Consider the following 18,250-nt stretch of genomic DNA (forward strand, 5'->3'; position numbering starts at 1 on the left):
CTACACTCTTAAAACAAAACTTCACCGCATAGCTCGCTGAAGGCCAACCGTTACACGGAGTGGTACCGGTACGGCTGATTTGTCGAGAGCACCGTGCATACACCTTTTCGTGACAATTAACATAGTGTATTATATACTGGTAACTCACCCGCTCTACTACACTCCTAAAAAAGAGGGGGGGGGGGTCGAAGTAGCATGCCGTTGTTGGCCGCACTCCAGTGGGCATCGCCAAGACTATAGACAAAACACAAAAAAAAAAAAAAAAAGGAGGACAAGAGAGTAGTGAGAGAGAACTTCACCACATAGCACGTCCTTAGCCAACCACCATCCCGACTTGACATAGTTCCGCCCCCTGGTTGGCTAATGAACAATTATGAACAGCATAAGCGTCACAAAAAAGGCGTACGCCTCCCGTTTTCAACAAATCAAGGCAGATAACGTTATCATTCGAGGTTATGGTTGGCTAGGAGCACGCTATGCGGTGAAGTTCATTTTTAAGAGTGTATGTACTTATGTTAACTGCCACAAAAAAGGCGTAAGCCCCGCACATTCGACAAATTAGGAGTTATAAAGGTACCATTCTGCAGTCTAACGACAGAACGTCACCGCATAGCACGCTCTGCACCAACCATCGCTACGAATGATAGGGTTATCGCTTCTGATTCGAAGATATACAGGTAGGTTCAAAACCTTTTTTGTGTCAATTATCACATATCCAAATTGACACAAAAAGACGTACGCCCCACTCTTTCGTTCGAATCAGAAGCGGGGACGTCCTATCATTCTTGGCAATGGTTGGTGCAGAGCGTGCTGTGTGGTGAAGTAGTGTGCACAAGTAAGCGTGTAGTAAAACTGTCGTAACGTATGCGCTATTCAATTTCCACCAGGGATTGGAACCGGTAATTTTTGCGATCCGGTCCGGTTCGGGTTCAGGCGTATTGGTTCGGTTCGGGTTTAGCTCCGCTGAACCGAAGTTATCAGCTTGAACCGGTCCAGGTATATCGGTTCGGTTCGAGATCAACTCAGGGAGAAACGGAAAAAAAAAAAAAAAAGGAAACGGTCAGCGGTCGGGACATTTACAGAGATTAGAGCCGCCACTTTTTTCAGTCCTGGTTTAACCGGTTCATCGCAGTAATTTTGCTACATGAAAACGAGCTTACCCTCACCGTACACGGTTGTAAGAAACCGTTTCAGGTGAAAAACCTTTAATGATAGCAGGTGAAAACACAAGACAAGTAATAAACACGCTTATTGCTTACCCGATATTTTACTGTATTGCACTCTCGTGGTCGTCTGCTGAAAACGAAAAGCGAAGTGCTGGAAGCCTTTTGTCAGAACATGGTCAGAGCCCTCTTTTCCTACGGCAAAAAAAAAAAAAACTTATTCTCTTAACGGGAAAGGGGTGGGTGGGGGCTATATGTTTATTATATATATAAAAAAGGAGGGAAAGGACTCTGCGCTGACTATATTGTGTGGGGCCTAGCAGCGTAGGTAAGGAAAAGTTCGAAATCCTGAGGCGAGCGATGCGCGACCGTATAGGAGAAGACGATGTTGGCGGTAAGGGGGGGGGGATATGTTTATTGAGAAAAAAACAAGCAAGGAAAGGTTAGTCAGGCAAAGACCGACTTGCTATTCCTTTCATAAAAAGGAGCGAAAAAAGGAAAGGGAACAAAAAGATAGAAATAAAACGAAAAAAGGAAAGAAACCAAAAGAAAGAAAACGAAAAAAAAGAAAGAAAACGAGAAAAACTGAAAGAAAACGAAAAAAGGAAAGAAAATGAAAACACACACACACGCACGCACATACACACCGGTAACGGGTGCAGTGGAGCAGCAAGCGCGGTACGTTATGGGCACTTAACTGGGTGTTTGCTGGAGCTACGTGGTGACTTCATATGTCGCCTGCAGCTTCATTTCTCGTACGTGGTGTAGGTGGTGATATCCACAGAAAAGTCTTTCGCGTGTGTCACTCTTAAATGAATGACACGTGACACTTTTGTGTTTGGGGTCTCAAGACTGGTGCTACAGTCACAAACTTTTACTTGTATATCTGGCATCGAACAAAAAATAAATAAATAATTGAAACAGTCGGTGGGTAGTACAATTATTTCACTTTTGGACCCGCACCGGTAACCGGTTTTTTTTTTTCAGTTCCGGTTCGGTTCAGGACAAGCCAAAAAATTGCTAGGGTTCGGTTCGGGTTCCACAGAATATAACGTTTTTTTTTTGTTTTCGGTTCGGGTTCAGTTTCGGTTCCGATACCTGGTTGTCACAACTCCACAGTTTCCCTCTTTCCCGCCCGTGAAGCGACCTCATTGGTCCGTCTCCCAAATAGGAGGGTAACATTTCAAGGTTGAGGCGCACAGGGTCTGTTCTGTGGACCAATGCAGGTCTACGACAAGCCCTCTTATTGCTGCCTCGTGAATGGACAGACACTTTGTCACGTGCTATTCTCGAAACTTTTTTATTAGTTATTATTATTTTATAACGAGCAAACTTTTATTAGTAGTAGTATAATTTATTTTTCACTTTTCTTGGTGAAAATGACGATCAGATGCAAAAGGCAAAAATCCCTGACTAAAGCACCTGACCCTCTACAGCAGTTGTATGGTGGCTACATCAAAATAAGTATGACAGACTACAAACAGCAATCAGACAAGAGACACCGGTGATATGCAAAAACAAGGAGTAAAGATATCTAAAATAGTCAATACCTGGTAAACATAATAGAATCAAGTGATACTATTATGATCAAGCAACAAGACTCGAATAAGTGGCAAAAACAGTAAAGTTATCTAAACGAATGAATACACGCCAAACATAACACGAGTGATACCAACACAATGCAAAGAGAATGATCCAATCTAGTCAATATCAAGCAACATATCATGAGCAAGTATTGCCTCAATTAACTTTTTTTATATATTCTTGACACCTTACAAAATGTCAAGAGGTGCGTAAAGGTATTGTAAAATTTTGGCAGAAGATAACATGTGGCTTGGGTGCCGTAATTTGTGCGGCAGTGTGAAATAGCAAAAAATAAAAATAAAATAAAAATCCATGTGCATATGGCGCATTCGTTGACTTCAACTGCGCTGTTCCTGAATGGAAACGCTTGTATACAAGCAGATCAAGCCCTGAAGTGTATAGCTGGCGTAGTGGTAGAATGTTTAATGCGTGGAACGTTTGTTGTTATACTTTCGGATTCTTAATGTGAAAACTTACTTTTCATATAAACACTGCCTGTTTTAAAATTTTCAGGTTGTCCAGGAATACGAACGTGCCGTCATTTTCCGCCTGGGAAGACTTCTGCAGGGGGGTTCGAAAGGACCCGGTAAGTAGGTCACATTTTTTAGTTTACAACACGAGTAAAGTAGTGATCGGTAAAGGAAATGTGGATACGGCAGAGTTCTAAGTATAACAGTTTGCGCAAACCGAACATCCTTTTGTTTAAAGGAAGACCTCAGAAGCGAAATCGATTTCAAGCTTGTTTTATTCCTACAGTCGTCGACATGATTCGAAATAAGCAGTTACGAATTTTCTCAATTGAAAACGAAGCGAGTATCACAAACATGAATTTTGAATTAACAAATTACCACGCATACGGGTGTGCCGTCTAGGCTGAGCAGGCAGACCTCATTTCTTTTTCTTTGCTGTCTTTTTTTTTTCTTCTTTTTTAACGTCATTCTTCCTCCTTGAGGGCTGTGTTGCTGCAAATAGTTTCCGTCATGTTCGTCGTTGTAGCATTAAAGTGCCACTCCGGACTCGGACAACAGCGTCTATTTTATTTAGGCCATGTAAAGAAGGTGCCTCAAGGATTCTATACGCGAAATTTCAATCCTGTTTACGAACGCTGTGCATTTCTGTAAATTTTTGAAGATCTGCTGAGCCTCCACAAGTTTGGATGACGCGAGGAGCGGGTGACGTAATCCTGAGCCCACAAATTGCAATGATGTCATGTTGTGGACGGGGCACTCGTCTCCTAGCAACGACGCCAGCGTCCGGGAAGGGTCACGTGGTGAAGAAGTCACGTGAGGTTGATCGAAAGAGGGGAAAATGGGAGACATGTCTTCTCCCTCCTTTGTGTGTGAGCGCGGCTAAGAGAGATAGGCCAGGAGCGTAGCGGAATGCCGATGTTTATTGGCCGGTGGCCGCGGATGGAATGAACTCCGGGTGGAGAGCGTGGGCGGGAGCACGCGCTTCTTCATCGTCGGCGGAGGCCGCTACAGTGTTTTCTCGAAGGTCGGAGCGGTCGGATGATATGTCACATGGGGCCCCACTAACGGAGTGCAAAAAGTGAGCCGCTCCGGAAGACGCGAAGGGCAACAACGTTGCCAGTTGAGAGCCGGGCGCTCCGTTGGAGCCTAACATGACGTCACAGTTCTCAAAAATAAAAATTAATTTTCTCTAGCTTTCGCGTCACGTAGAGCCAAAATATTTTGCAGGAATGTAAAGTGAGACAAGAAGTTTTCAGTAACATAACTTTGGGAGGATTCTGAAGACACGAGATTTAGTCCGTAGTGGCACTTTAAGCACTCCGATCCAGAATCTTCCTCCACATCTGTGTACTGCACTAAACTGTGCTCACTTCGCTTCACTTTAGCAAATGTGCCACTGAGCGTCCACTGCCGCCCAGCGTCCTACTGCGGGATGTCACGCGCCCTCAATCGGGAGATGGGAATTCTTGCGTCCTCCTGTCCACAGTCCAGTTTACGTTTGAATAATTTGATATTTGTGCAAGGTAAATTGCACAAGAAGGAAACAAAAGTTTATACCTCCATGGTATTCCGAATAGAGTAACTGTAACTGGAGAGCCCTTGTTAAGCCTCGTTGGCTTTTTGCTCTTTGCTCCACCCGGAAAGGACAATAAAGATTGATTCGTTAATTCAACTTCTCAAAAACTCCTCCTTTAAGAAACGAATTGCCATGTCAGCAATCGTACGTCAAATACTGTTCTGGGTACGAAATAAGCTCCAGGTAATCTCTTACAGCAAGCAGTCTCTTTTTTCGTCAGCTAGTTATAGTACACGGTTACTTTTGGGCATAGGAACTTGTAGCGGTAATTATCTACTTTTGAAGAAAGTAGCAGGAAAATGGAAATGTAATTAAGGTGAGTCAGGTAGTCCCATATTTTCGGACAGGTCGTCAGTTCACTCACTTAGTATTGTCCTCCTAGTACATGTCCTATTAGGAGGCCATAGCAAGAAATTTTCAGGGCTCTTGACGAGTGACTTTCTTGTGTTGGAGAGTACGTGTTCTACACTCTTAAAAATGAACTTCACCGCATAGCACGCTCCTAGCCAACCATAATCTCGAGTGATATCGTTGTCTGCCCTGATTTGTTGAAAACGGGAGGCGTACGCCTTCCTGTGACACTTATGCTGTTCATAATTCTCACAAAAAAGGCGTACGCCTCCCGTTTTCAGCAAATCACGGCAGATAACGGTATCATTCGAGATTATGGTTGGCTAGGAGCGTGCTTTGCGGTGAAGTTCATTTTTAAGAGTGTGGGTTACTTTGACTTGGTAACTACAGTGGCAAAGCACAACTTCACCACATAGTAAGCTCCTAGTCAACCACCATTCCGAATAATATCATTCTGTCTCCTGATTTGTTTAAAACAGGGGGAGGCGCCTATCTGGGGCATGCATAATGTGTCCCACATAGGCGCCTCCTCCCATTTTCAACAAATCAGGACTCAGCATAGTATCATTAGGAATGATGGTTGGCTAGGAGCGTGCTATGTGGTAAAGCTATGTTTTAACAGTGTATGGCTGCACTCTGGAGACAGAACTTCACCGCATAACACACTCTAATCTTAAAACAGAACTTCACCGCACAACACGCTCCTAGCCCACCATCATCCCGAACGACAACTGCTGCCCTGATTTGTTGAGAGGATGAGTTGCATGTCTATTTACGAGTCTTATGCGGTTATGTTAACTGTCACAAAAAGGCGTACACCCTGTGCTTTCCACAAATCAGGAGTGGTCGGCCTTCGTCGTGTTATGTTGTGAAGTTATCTTTTACCAGTATACGCCGACCCGCCGCTTCTAATTCGAGGAGACAGGAGGACGTACGCTTTTTTGTGACGATTAACATATGCAGAATTTTCACATAAAGGCCTTCCATTTTCGCAAATCAGGAGAGAGGACGATATCATTGTGAAATGCGGTTGGCTCTCACCGTGTTATGCAGTGAAAGTGGTAATTACATTTTCAAAAAGTAACCTAACTGTATTTTTGCAGTCTAGGTATTAAGCGTAACCTCAGGGGTATCAGTTTAAAGTAGATTACCCACGGCTGATCCAACCTAAAGGAATGTCGCTGTCCCCTCTCAATTTTTCCTCCTCTGCGTAACCTTTCCTCATCACTACACTATCCCCGTCGCATCCTCGTATCACATCGTCGCATAATAACGTCACGGATCCCATAATACAAACTCCCTCCCGAAATCGCCCACAGATATCCTTTCTTCCCTACATACACTCACTGGCATTGTACCATTCCACTCCAGCGTACATACATTCTCCATCCAGTGGCTCACCAGCCTTTACCAATCTGCGTTTCTTGGTCCGTAAGTTCCAATCAATACGCTCACGCAACAACAACAACATCAGCAGCAGCAGCAGCAGCAATAGAAGAGACAAAGTCAACCGGGATTATCAGAAGTCCGGTCCACAGCGCAGGTGGACACTAGAGCGGGAAAAAGCACGCTCTGTCTGTTCCCCTTCCTGCGCAGAAAGGAAGCAAAAAAAAAAAAAAAAAAACCGACAGAGGCAAAGCAAGGCAGAGACTCCCAGCAAGGTGGAGCAGCAAGGGGAACCGACCTTTTTTATGGTGCCGTGCACACAACTCATTTCTTTTCGTTTTTGCGGCGTGAGCTTCTTGTAGGCGTCTTCTTCGTTCCCTCAGGTGTTTTTCTTAGGCGCGAGCTCTTGTCTTGAGGGTTGAACGACAGTTTTCCATTAGGCGTCCCGATTCTTCATATACACACGTCACGAGAAGTGGAATGAGGGAGTGGGAGAGGTCTGCGTTGAAGGCGCCTCCATTTTTTGTTTTTAAAGGCAGGGACACGAAGTGGCGCAAAGGAGGGGGGCGGGGGTGCTGCGCGAAAGACGGAGCGGGCGGAATATTCCATTTTGAAAGGAACATGGGAGAGCACGAAAAAAAAGAAAGAAGAAAGGAGTAGTAGAAATTAACATTACAAGCCCTGGGCATATTCAAACAAAAAAAAATATGACCCCAAGCGCGCAAGGGTCCATTTTCCTCGGAACGCGGAGCGCATGCGCGGCTCTCTTTCTAGCTGAAAACAGCCGGAACCATTACTCTACTGACGCTACTACCATTTTCGTGTTCCTGGAGTCCTTCCGTCAATGAGTGAGGCTCCGCTTACCGGGTTCCGCTTACCGGGTTCCGCTTACCGGGTTCCGCTTACCGGGTTCCGGCACCAAAAATGTACAGGGAAAGGATCCAGGAACGAAAACGAACAACTTTAATGTGGAATCGCTGCACTACGCTCAAGAAGCTTCTTCTTCTTCAAAACAGGGTCGCATTGCTCATTCGTCTGGCATGGGATGGCACGGCGTGCTCCAGGGTCATGTTGTGTATACCTCAAGCGGGCACCTCGTGCAGACAAAAGCAGTAGAAACCGAGCTCGAAACCTAAGATGGATATTCAAAAAGCGAGCAGACTCAGGACGCTGGAACGGAAGGCACGAAAACCAGAGCTCTGGAAAACGAAACTGTGGCGCCCCCTCTCGTGTAGCAGACTGCATTCGAGAGGGCGCCACATCTCAGGAAAGTGGTCCATTCTTGCGCACCAGAATGGACCTCTGCTGTCAGCCCGCTGTCTCTCTCTGCTCTCTCTGCTGCCAGCCCGTGACGTCATGTCTTCTGTCCAATAATGATTCGCCGACCTCCTTTTCTTTCCTTTTATCCTGCTTCTTCTTCTTCTCCTTTTTTTTTCTTCTGCGGTTCTAATTGGCACCGTCCGCCCCACGTGTAAGACAGGACTGTAGAGCGGTAACCTTGCTTCATACCGGGCAGCAGACGATTGTTGGCAGCCACTAAAAGTGCTCGCTGATTTGGCGTCACAAAGCGCACGAAGGAGCTGGGAGAGAACGTCGCCGGGCCGTACACTCTTGTAAGGTCAGTTTCGCGGGATATGGACGCTTCCCAAAGGAAATATTTTGCGTAACAGTGACTGAGGGTAATATGTTCATATCACGCGGTGGAAAAAAAAAATATTGGTTCGAGGTGTAACCCGTGCTCCACTAATGCGATAGCTTGGGGCAAACCGGCGTCGTAGGTCCGTCCGTCGCTTTATATGATCACGTGACAGCACGTGCGGTACCATCCGCATATGAAAGACATATACTGTGTTCACGGTGCGTAAAAATTGTGTAGTCACCAGAGTAACAATGACAACATGAACAATTTTATGGAACATTGAAAGGGTTTTTATGGCAAAAAGAGTTTCGCAAAAAATCTACTAGCCCAGTGTCCAAACACACGGCCATTTTTGTTTTTCACTCGAGAACTTCGACTAGAAATGACTCGGGCATCTCGCCTCCCAGTACAATATCTGGTCCGTGTATAGACTTCTCCCTGCTTGTAAACAAATGACGTCATACTGTTCGACAGCGCCACCACTTTGGTAGAGTTGAACTATGCCCGAAGCTGGGGGCGAACAAGATCGCGCCCAAAAAATCACGCTCTTGAGGGGTATACGATGGTCCCTGTAAGGGACGCTACATTCGGTTCTACTTTTCTTTCAATAGGAGGCAGCGAACAAGTGCCCAACTGTGGAACCCAGCCCTCCCCTTCCAATTTGTTTCGGTGTCAGTCTGTCTACCAACGTCATGATGACGTTTCTCGGGTAGAGGTCTTATGTACGGGCGACTCTGAGGACAGAGCGTGAGGTGATGTCCTCACTCTGTGGCATTCATTTGGTCCTACGCGTTTAATGGCTGTAATCTAACCCCCCTCCCCCCCCCCAAAAAAAAAAGTAAAATCACCTTATTTTTTCTCCTTCCGAGTGTATATCGTGTTGCCAGGCCATTTCAAACTCCTTCAATATCCCCGTACTCTGCGAGACGAAGCCTCCAAAAAAAGGCCACCGTTTGCCACAAATTTGATTGATCTCACCATGGTCGGCACCTTCCATTGTTCCGTTCTATATGCTCTCCTCCCTCTCCTCCCTGACTCTCCCTTTCTCTCCTTTCGTCTCAATCCCGACAAAAATAAAAGAAATCAATGCACCGAGGTAATCCACTGTGTAATTTTCATCCACTACCACTTGCTCCTCCTCCTCCTCCTCCTCCTCAACAACCATGTCCACAAATGTCTTCTCGAAAGAAGCGAATCCCCCTCGTACATTGTCACATTCGATTCGTAGTTTGATGATGCACAGGACATTCGAGTCACTTCTTCCGGCTCTATTCTACAGTGGATGGGATTAGGTTCGGCTGATAACATTTGTCGCACTTCCTTACGATCGTGCCGTTTCTTTCGCTCTCTATTTCTTAAATCTTTTTTGGTTCCAATATTTATGTGCTCGTGCGTGCGTAAAAAAGAGTATCCCTCGAGGCGGCGACTTCCCTTCACCATATTTGGAATCCTTGAGCTTCGTGCGCATGATGCATCTTTTGTCGGTAGTGAGTGTAGTTTATTCGGGGTATTTGAAGTGTTTATTCTTTGGTGCTCACGAATGGCATGAGGTTTTGGTTAAGGTGCATCTCATACAGCGCAATAGCTTAACAATAATACATAATCAATAATCAGTATGATACACATTAATACAATCAATACTACACATAAATGCAATTCACACAATACAATTAATACAGTCGGCAAACGCAATGAAAAATACAAGGCGTTCGCTGGATGCATCCCGCGGAGCTGCATGACAAAATGTCAAAGTTATAAAAAATGCATATGTTATGGACAATTTTTAGGATACGGTCTAGTTAGTTCTGCATTATCGCAGTTTTAAAATAGGTGACCAAGGCGACTTTGGGGACCCAAAGAAATCGCTTCGGAAACACTGAGCACGTTCAGAAACTTGCACTTTGCGTTCAGAAACTTGCACTTTGCGCGCTATTTTTCGAAAATAGCGTGGTTCGCGTCGCTCTCGCGCGAGGGTGTCGTCTGCAAACGGCGTAAAATATTGACAGCCGCAAATAAGATTCTGTTTTACAATAGCACATATTTTTACTGCAATATGCATACAAAACCCTATTCTTTTTTTTTTTTTTTCAAAAGTCTCGGTCGTGAGCTGTAGTCGCGCCGCAAGCGATGAGCGCAAGTGCGCTGCTCTCGGTTATAAAAACCCTATTCTTTTAGCCGTGCGCGAGGAGAAGCTGCTCGCGTGCATTATGGCGCTCGCGTTTTGCGTCCCCTGTCCTCACGCACGCTATTCTGAAACTCTCTGTTGTGGTTGTGAACAATAAATAAGCTGTTCCGCGCGTGATACTTGACAAGTTTACGTCAATAATGAGCACAGCGCTGCTATGTGGAAGTGATCTTCCACTCTCAGAGAGGCACTCCATGTGCAAAAAAGTATCTTCGCGAAATAAAAGATGCTGAATTATGAACGAAAAAAAAAGCGCAGTGGAAGCTTTCCCTCTCCCGGTCCTTCTCAAGAAGCGCCACAATGCGCAGACGCACTCTAAGAAAAAAGGGTGTAAAAAGGTGGTAACTTCTATAGTTACCACCTAGGTCAACATGGCGTCTGATAAAGGGTGTAAAAGGGTGATAAAAGCAATTATCACATATCTAAATTGCTACAAAATGGCGTACGCCCCCCTCGCTCACCCTATCAGAAGCTGTAACCCTATCATTCATACGTAGCAGGTCGGAACTTTGCAACCTTTTAGGCACAACATATGCGACAACTATTGCCTCCTGAAAGGTGTATCTGCTCCACCCTTTTATCTAAGAGTGTAGGCCTCGGATTAGTTTCCTCTAACGACCTTCCGCGTTTTGTAATTGGACAAATCGTTTGAGGGAACCAATGAAAGCACGCTCCTCATTGTCGGCCTTCTTTGGAAGGAGAGGAAGAGGGATAGGGAAGGGGAGAGGGAAAGTTCTATTTATTGCGCTTCCTGTCCTTGCATGCTTTCGTTCATTCTGTTTTTAAAGCCTGCGATGTGTCACAAGATAGCGTATTCGCGACTCCAGCGAAGCCGTAGCCACCTAGTGGTGGAAGTGGCAACCCTCGAGTCCAGTAAAGTCCCTGGATCATTGAGTAAAGAGGTCAGAGAGTAAAGAGGTCAGAGTGATCTAGGGACTTTAGAGTCCAGGTTCGGCGTGCCCCACCTATAGTTCGCTGGAGTCGCGATTCGCGATTCCAGCGAAGCCGTAGCCACCTAGTTGTGGAAGTGGCAACCCTCGAGTCCAGGTTCGGCGTGCGCCACCTATAGTTCGCTGGAGTCGCGAATAGCGCACGGGGAAACAATTTTTTTCCCACGACTCCTTTCCACTGTTGTATAATGTCGGTTTTCTTGGCTCATAACAGTGCTGTTCACTGAGGACATGGATACATCAAGAAATAATGCTTTGTATCATCACAGCCAGTTTCTTAAATGCTAGCTATTCCATCTTTCATTTCATATTGATCATAATTATAGAAATGAACGTCAATGCCTTGCAAGTTCCAAGCACTTGCTAACAATGTCGAAGGAAACCATAATTTCTTCCTCGTTTTTTTTTTTTTTTTTTTTTTTTTTTTGTGGCTGGCGCGCCGCAGACGTTGATTAGCAGTGGAAGGTGATCGCTTCCAAGGGAGTCGGCGTCGACCTGCCAGGTGAAGCGTGGTGCAATCGAGCCAGACACTGCTGTGAGGTCCAAGCATGATGATATCAGAGGAGACTCCACAAATGTCGGGGAGCCATCATTGAGGAGGTGGAGGTCCATCTCCTCGAAGAGCACAGCGAGTCGTTCTCCCCGTGAGTCCGAGAGTGCGCTCCCCCAGCTGACGGGGTGGGCGTTAAAGTCACCGCACAACACAAACGGTGGTGTCAGGCCGTCCAGAATGCTCCTGAGGGTATTCACGTCGTATGGTGTCGCTGGGGTCAAGTAGATGGAAATTACAGTGAAGTCAAGCGCGCCCATCCGCACTGAGCAGCAGACATACTCCCCTCCACTTGTTTCGTCAAGGGACCTCTTCACAGCCGCATTGTCGGCCTTCTTGAAGGTGAGAGGAAGGGCTGCAAACTGCGGTTTCGTTCGCGCGTACATCACGAACGACGCAACGGATGAATCCTGTTCCTCTTGTATTTCTCCGGCGTATTTCATTCCGAGAAAATAAATTGAAACAAAAACGCATACACTTATCATTTTATCAGAAACGAGATCTTATCAGAAAGGAGATCCACATCATTCTGAATGACGGTTGAGACGGAGCGTGCTAGGCGGCGAAGTTCTGTTGTCAGGGTCCACAGTTAACGCAGGCTTTTCGTGCATAACGAAAGGAAAGTTAGGTAGCAAGCGAGCTGGTGGTGACGATCAATGACTTGAAAACCCGAGACAAGGCAGAGGACGATAACAGACCGTGTCTGTGTTTGTCTGTTATCGTCCTCTATCTTGTCTCGGGTTTTCAAGTCATGGATATTCATGCATATTTCATGCATATTTGTCGTGCATATTATCATGCATGTTCAATTGTAATATGGTGCGCGGTTTGCTGTGTAAGGCCCTGGAAAGACAAAACCACAACTGAATGCAGATGAACTCTGTCTGTAGTTTTGTTTTCTTTTTTTCAATTGTTGGCACGCCATGCGACTAAGCACGTTGAGAAGTTGTACAAGTGACTGTTTCATATGTTTTGTTTTTGTTTTTTCAGGAATCTTTTTCATCCTCCCGTGTATCGAAAATTACACCAAGGTTGATCTCAGGACGCTAACCTTTGATGTTCCACCCCAAGAGGTGAGTAAGAGTTTAATTTAGAGCCCTGCACCATCCGCGGATGGAAGCAGATATCCACGGATGTCCGCAAGGTACTTGCGGATTCGGATGAAAATCCAGAACATTCTGCGGTGTGCGGATTGGATGCGGATCGGATGTGGTACGAAGGCAGCGGATCGGTAGCGGATCGGATGCGGATATACCGCGTGCTGTAATTTTTTCACCAGCAATTTATTTGTATTGCGCTGAGACAGCGAGCGCATGCTCGGGTTCACCTTTGACCGTACACCGCCAAGGCAGGAGTGAAGGCATTCTGGCGTCTCGAACCGCGCGAGCACCGACGAGGTAGCGTTCCACGCGTTTCAGAAGACTCTCCATAACGCGTTTGTTGAAATGTTTACCTTTGCTTGTCGTCGTGAGTCGTTCCGTGACAGCATGGAGGCATCCGAAATTATACCAACATATATGCTTTCGGCGGTCTTTACGCGTCCTTCGAAACGTGCGGATTTTGCGGATCGGATGCGCATGGCGCGTGTTGGTCAGCGGATCGGATGCGGATGTAAACTGTTGTGTGTGCTGCGGATGCGGATCGGGTGCGGAGAACGATTGCGCGGATGCGGGTCGGATGCGGATGTCAGAAATCTCATCCGCGCAGGGCTCTAGTTTAATTTCCTTTTTAATCTGAAGCCAAACTGTTCGCCTTTCCACTCACGAAATGGCGTATACGACACGAGAAAGCTATACCGATTGCAAGCGTTAATCGTTGACGAACGTTGAAATGGAACATCTAGAAGACGAACCATATACTCCGAGATAATAAGAGCTGCAGGCACAGGGGTATATCTCCTCCAACGGAGAATGTAGTTCGCGCATTGAGAGTGAGCAATACGAAAACACTGCGGCCGCTAGGCACACAGGAAAGACCAACAACAAAATTCACCTGTCTTTCCTTCAAAAAACGGAAAAGGGGGGGGGGGGTCTTGTCACTATACTTGTCAACTTGTCACTATAGTAACCGTTTTCGGTTAAAGGGACGATAAAGTACAACTGTAACGAAGATGGTGATAGTGATGAGGTAAAGAAAAAAAAAACGTCAAATGAGAAGCGGTATCACGGGGGAGCACACCAAGCACACACTTAGCAAGTCAAAACGTCCATTAGCCCTGTTGTGAAACTTCAAGTGCCTTCAGCGTGTTGTCGGACGGCCGAGGACCTAGAAGTTTCGCCATGTAGAAGGCTCGGGAATGCACGCGAGACAGGCTCGCCTCCAAGACCTTTCGAGGGTTAACGTATATCCGACACCTGAGGAGGATGTGTTCGGCGTCCTCTACAACTCCAAACTCGCTGCAGTTCACTCACTGTCAATAAGTTACTCAGACATTGCAACGTTTTTCACCCGCCAGTTCTTGCACGTCCTTTTGTCGCGGCTTAAAATGCCATGCCGTTTTTCCGAACTAAGAATTCCACAAATTTTGCCATTTCACACGCAGCCAGGATGGCCTTGGACTAGCTCCCATGGGCATAAGTTGGCACATAGGAATCCTCCTCGCAGATGTAACTATGCTTGGTCAGTACAAGCGCTAAAACATTTTTTTTTTTTCTACATTGATTCGGATTTTTTGAAATATGACTGCGAATTAACGAAGTTACTTTAACGTTTTAACTGTAGCTGTAACCAGTTACATTTCAAAGTGAGCTGTAAGAGCCGATGTAAGTGTAAATCATTTACTATTTTTTCAGGCTAAATGTAATTGTAACTGAGTTCGTTTTTTTATAACTTACCCTTGAGCTTTTTTGTTTTTGTTTTTTCAAATTCCGTGTTAGTGCCGTGAAGCGAATGTGGCTACGACTTGCGTACAGACGTTGGCAGATAGAGAGAGGAGAGCAAGGAGTGGGGGCAGGGCGGTAAGTGTGTGTGTCCTGGGCCGACTTCAGGGGGAACTGTGCCGACATTCATTTGGAAAGTCTGCCGGAGAACCAAAGGAAAACCACTGACAGCACAGTCGCTGCATAGGGCATTCGAACACGTTCCACTCCCCTGTCTCGGAGTGGAAAGCGCCCATCGATGATCTGCTGCTTGTTATGCTGATTGCTGGGGGGGGGTATATAATTCGGGGGCACGGTGTGCGTGTATGTGCTAGGGCAATCCTTGCCACAGAATCAAGCAACGCACAGCTATATTTGCTAAAAATAATATAGTAAGTCGTGATGAGAAAGCAATGTACGCACTACTGAAGTTATGCGGCACGTAGCCGTCGTAAACAATTTCGTCACGGCTGTGTCGTCATGTGCAGCAATAGTTTCGAAATGTATGAGGCAGCATATACAAGAGTGCGGAATTTAGCACTCAACGCGGACAAAGAGGAAGGGGCACGCCGTGCATGCCATCGATATATCCCGGTCTTTGTCCTCCTCCTATACCAATACTTGAAGGCACGGAAGCCCCCCGAAGAAAGCTTTCCGGAGCGCCGCGAAATGAACTGGCGAACGAAAAAGCTCTCCTGAACTGCATCGGCTTGCTTACCTATACGATATAATACAGGGTAGATTTTTCTATAACGCCGCGGCTTTGTTCCTGGGGTTTTCCGGATAATTTATTCGGTGGGAGGTGTTAGATATAGGGCTTGAGAACCTTGAGTAAGCGCGTTTCTTTGCCTCGCTGAGTTTTGCATTATATGACTTAGGTGGGATTATTTATGCAAGCTGCGAAGTTAAGTGAGGTTTTGTACTTCACCCTAGAACAGAACTTCAACAGAACTTCACCGGATATAAGGGTCCTCACCAATCATAATCTCGAATGACGTCCTTCTCTCTCCTGATTTGTTGAAAACTGGAAGTGCACGCCTTTTTGTGACATTAATGCGGTCACGTTTTTTTGTCAGAAAAATGCGTGCGCTCCGTGCGTTTCACAAATGAGTGGTGATCGATAACGGTATCATTCTGTGCAATCGTTGGCCTTCACCGCATAGCACGTTCTTATCCAACCACCAACCCGGATGACATCGTTCTGCCCCTGACTGCTTAAGAACGGGAGGTGTGCTCCTTTTAGTGACACTTCTGCAGTTACGTTAAGTGTCACAAAAAGGCGTATGCCCAGCGCTTTCCACCAATCAGGAGTGATGACGGTATCGTTCGTTGGCGGTCAGCATTTTCTGTTCAGCAATGTTGGTTCCCTGAAAACAGAGCTTCCCCACATAACACGCTGGAGGCGAGCCTTTGCACAGATTGATACCGTTATCACTGCTGATTTGAGGAAAGCGCGTAGCGTACGACTTTTTGTGGCAATTAGCATACCGACGCGGGTGTCACAAGAAGGCGTACCCCTCCAGTTTTCAACAACTCACGGGACATAATGGTGTAACGTTATATCTTTTCCTTTCCTTTTACTGTTTTCTGCTTTATCAACAATAATCCTAAATCCACGATGACATTACAAGGTATCTGAAACCCCTTCCAAACAGCCTGCACTCTTAAAAATGAACTTCACCGCATGGCACGCTCCTAGCCAACCATCATCTGGAATGATATCGTTAACCGCCCTGATTTGTTGAAAACGGTAGGCGTACGCCTTTTTTGTGACAATTATGAACAGCATATGTGTCACAAAAAGGCGTACACCTCCCGTTTTCAACAAGTCAGGGCAGGTAACGATATCATTCGAGATCATGGTTGGCTAGGAGCGTGCTATGCGGTGAAGTTCGTTTTTACGAGTGTGGGGTTAGATATTGTCCGCGTCTGAAGTTCCTCCTTTTTCCCCCTCCCCCATCTCTCCATAGCTTTTCGATGAATCGATTAGTCGGGCACGCAAACTTCCGCTCCGCTGCCCATTTGCAATTGGCAGCGCACCGTGGAGTTACACTAGACGTACTCTTTTTTTTTTCATTTCAATTGAATGCGCCCCCGTTCAAGATCGCCCGTTATGAATGCAGTTTATTAAATACATATGCCCTGCACCGGCTAGATTTAGTGCGCCGGCATGTCGATTCCGGGGCATTAAAGGATTCAATGGGCGGATGTGATGTGGCTGCGGAGTAGGGTTCGTTAGGACGACGATTTGTCGGTCATAATAGAGAGTTTTAGCAAACAGTCGATAACGTGGCTTTGCGTCGAACCGTATCGCCCGGAACCAATCAGTGGATGAGATTCTGGGCCACACGCGACTGCGATTGGCTCCGATAGGCACGATAACCGTACATCCTTAAAAATGAACTTCACCGCATAGCACGCTCCTAGCCAACCATCAACCCGAATGATATCGTTATCTGCCCTGAATTGTTAAAAATGGGAGGCGTACGCCTTTTTTGTGACGCTTATGCCGTTCATAATTGTCACAAAAAAGGCGCACGCCTCCCGTTTTCAGCAAATCAGGGAAGACAACGATATCATTCGGGTTGATGGTTGGCTAGGAGCGTGCTATGTGATGAAGTTCATTTTTAAGAGTGTAGGTAACCGTCATCTACACTCTTAAAAATGAACTTCACCACATAGCACGCTCCTAGCCAACTACCATCTCGAATGGTATCGTTATCAGCCCTGATTTGTTGAAAACGGGAGGCGTACGCCTTTTTGTGACACTTATGCTGTTCATAATTGTCACAAAAAGGCGTACGCCTCCCGTTTTCAGCAGATCAGGGCAGATAACGATATAATTCGAGATTATGGTTGGCTAGGAGCGTGCTATGCGGTGAAGTTCATTTCTAAGAGTGTAGGATGTCAGTGCACTCTATATCACAAAGAAGATTCTTGAAAACGTAGCGATCCTCACTCTTAAAATAGAGGTGCTATAGTGGTGGTATTGGTGATGGAACTGCCTGCCGTGGTCGGCTTCGCTGAGGTGGGTAATGTCGCGATTATTGCAGGTTATCGTGCGTCCTGGGCCGACTTCACGGGGAACTGTGTCGACATTTGTTTTAAAACGTCCGGGGAAAACGCAGGCAAAACAAAACACCCGGACAACCCAGCCGACGCACGGATTCGAACCCGGGTCACCTTCCATGTCTCGGCGTCCAAACAGAGCTTCACCGCACAGCACGATCGTATAGCCAACCATCATCCCGAATGGCATTGTTCTCTTTCCTAATTTGGTGAAAACGAAAGGCGCACGGTTTTTTGTGACACTTTTGCCATGATGTTATATGTCTTTGGACTCCCAAGATTGCTTGGTCATCGCTCAAATAGAGCTGAAAGAGGCCATTCCCTAAAGGAACTGCTCGCCTTTCAGGACTGTGGTCCTCATTCCACGGTCCAGTAGTCTCGACATTGCACTTCGGTCCTCATTGTGAGGCTTATCCTTATTTTTCCACCAAAGTATACCTCGAGCAGAGTATAAAGTATATGATAAAAC

General features: G+C 46.1%; 1 protein-coding gene across 3 annotated transcripts in view; it reads left to right on the top strand.

Moving 5' to 3' along the window:
• The window catches only part of LOC135368249 (band 7 protein AGAP004871-like), a 254,066-nt gene that overhangs the window by 179,474 nt on the left and 56,342 nt on the right, over window positions 1-18,250 (top strand). For all 3 annotated transcript variants that reach the window (XM_064601405.1, XM_064601406.1, XM_064601404.1), the window contains 2 exons: window positions 3,261-3,333; window positions 12,845-12,927. In XM_064601405.1, coding sequence (XP_064457475.1) covers window positions 3,261-3,333; window positions 12,845-12,927 — 156 coding nt within the window. The remainder of the gene's footprint in view (window positions 1-3,260; window positions 3,334-12,844; window positions 12,928-18,250) is intronic.

Source organism: Ornithodoros turicata, chromosome 9 (genome assembly GCF_037126465.1).
Source record: "Ornithodoros turicata isolate Travis chromosome 9, ASM3712646v1, whole genome shotgun sequence".
Classification (NCBI taxonomy): domain Eukaryota; kingdom Metazoa; phylum Arthropoda; class Arachnida; order Ixodida; family Argasidae; genus Ornithodoros; species Ornithodoros turicata.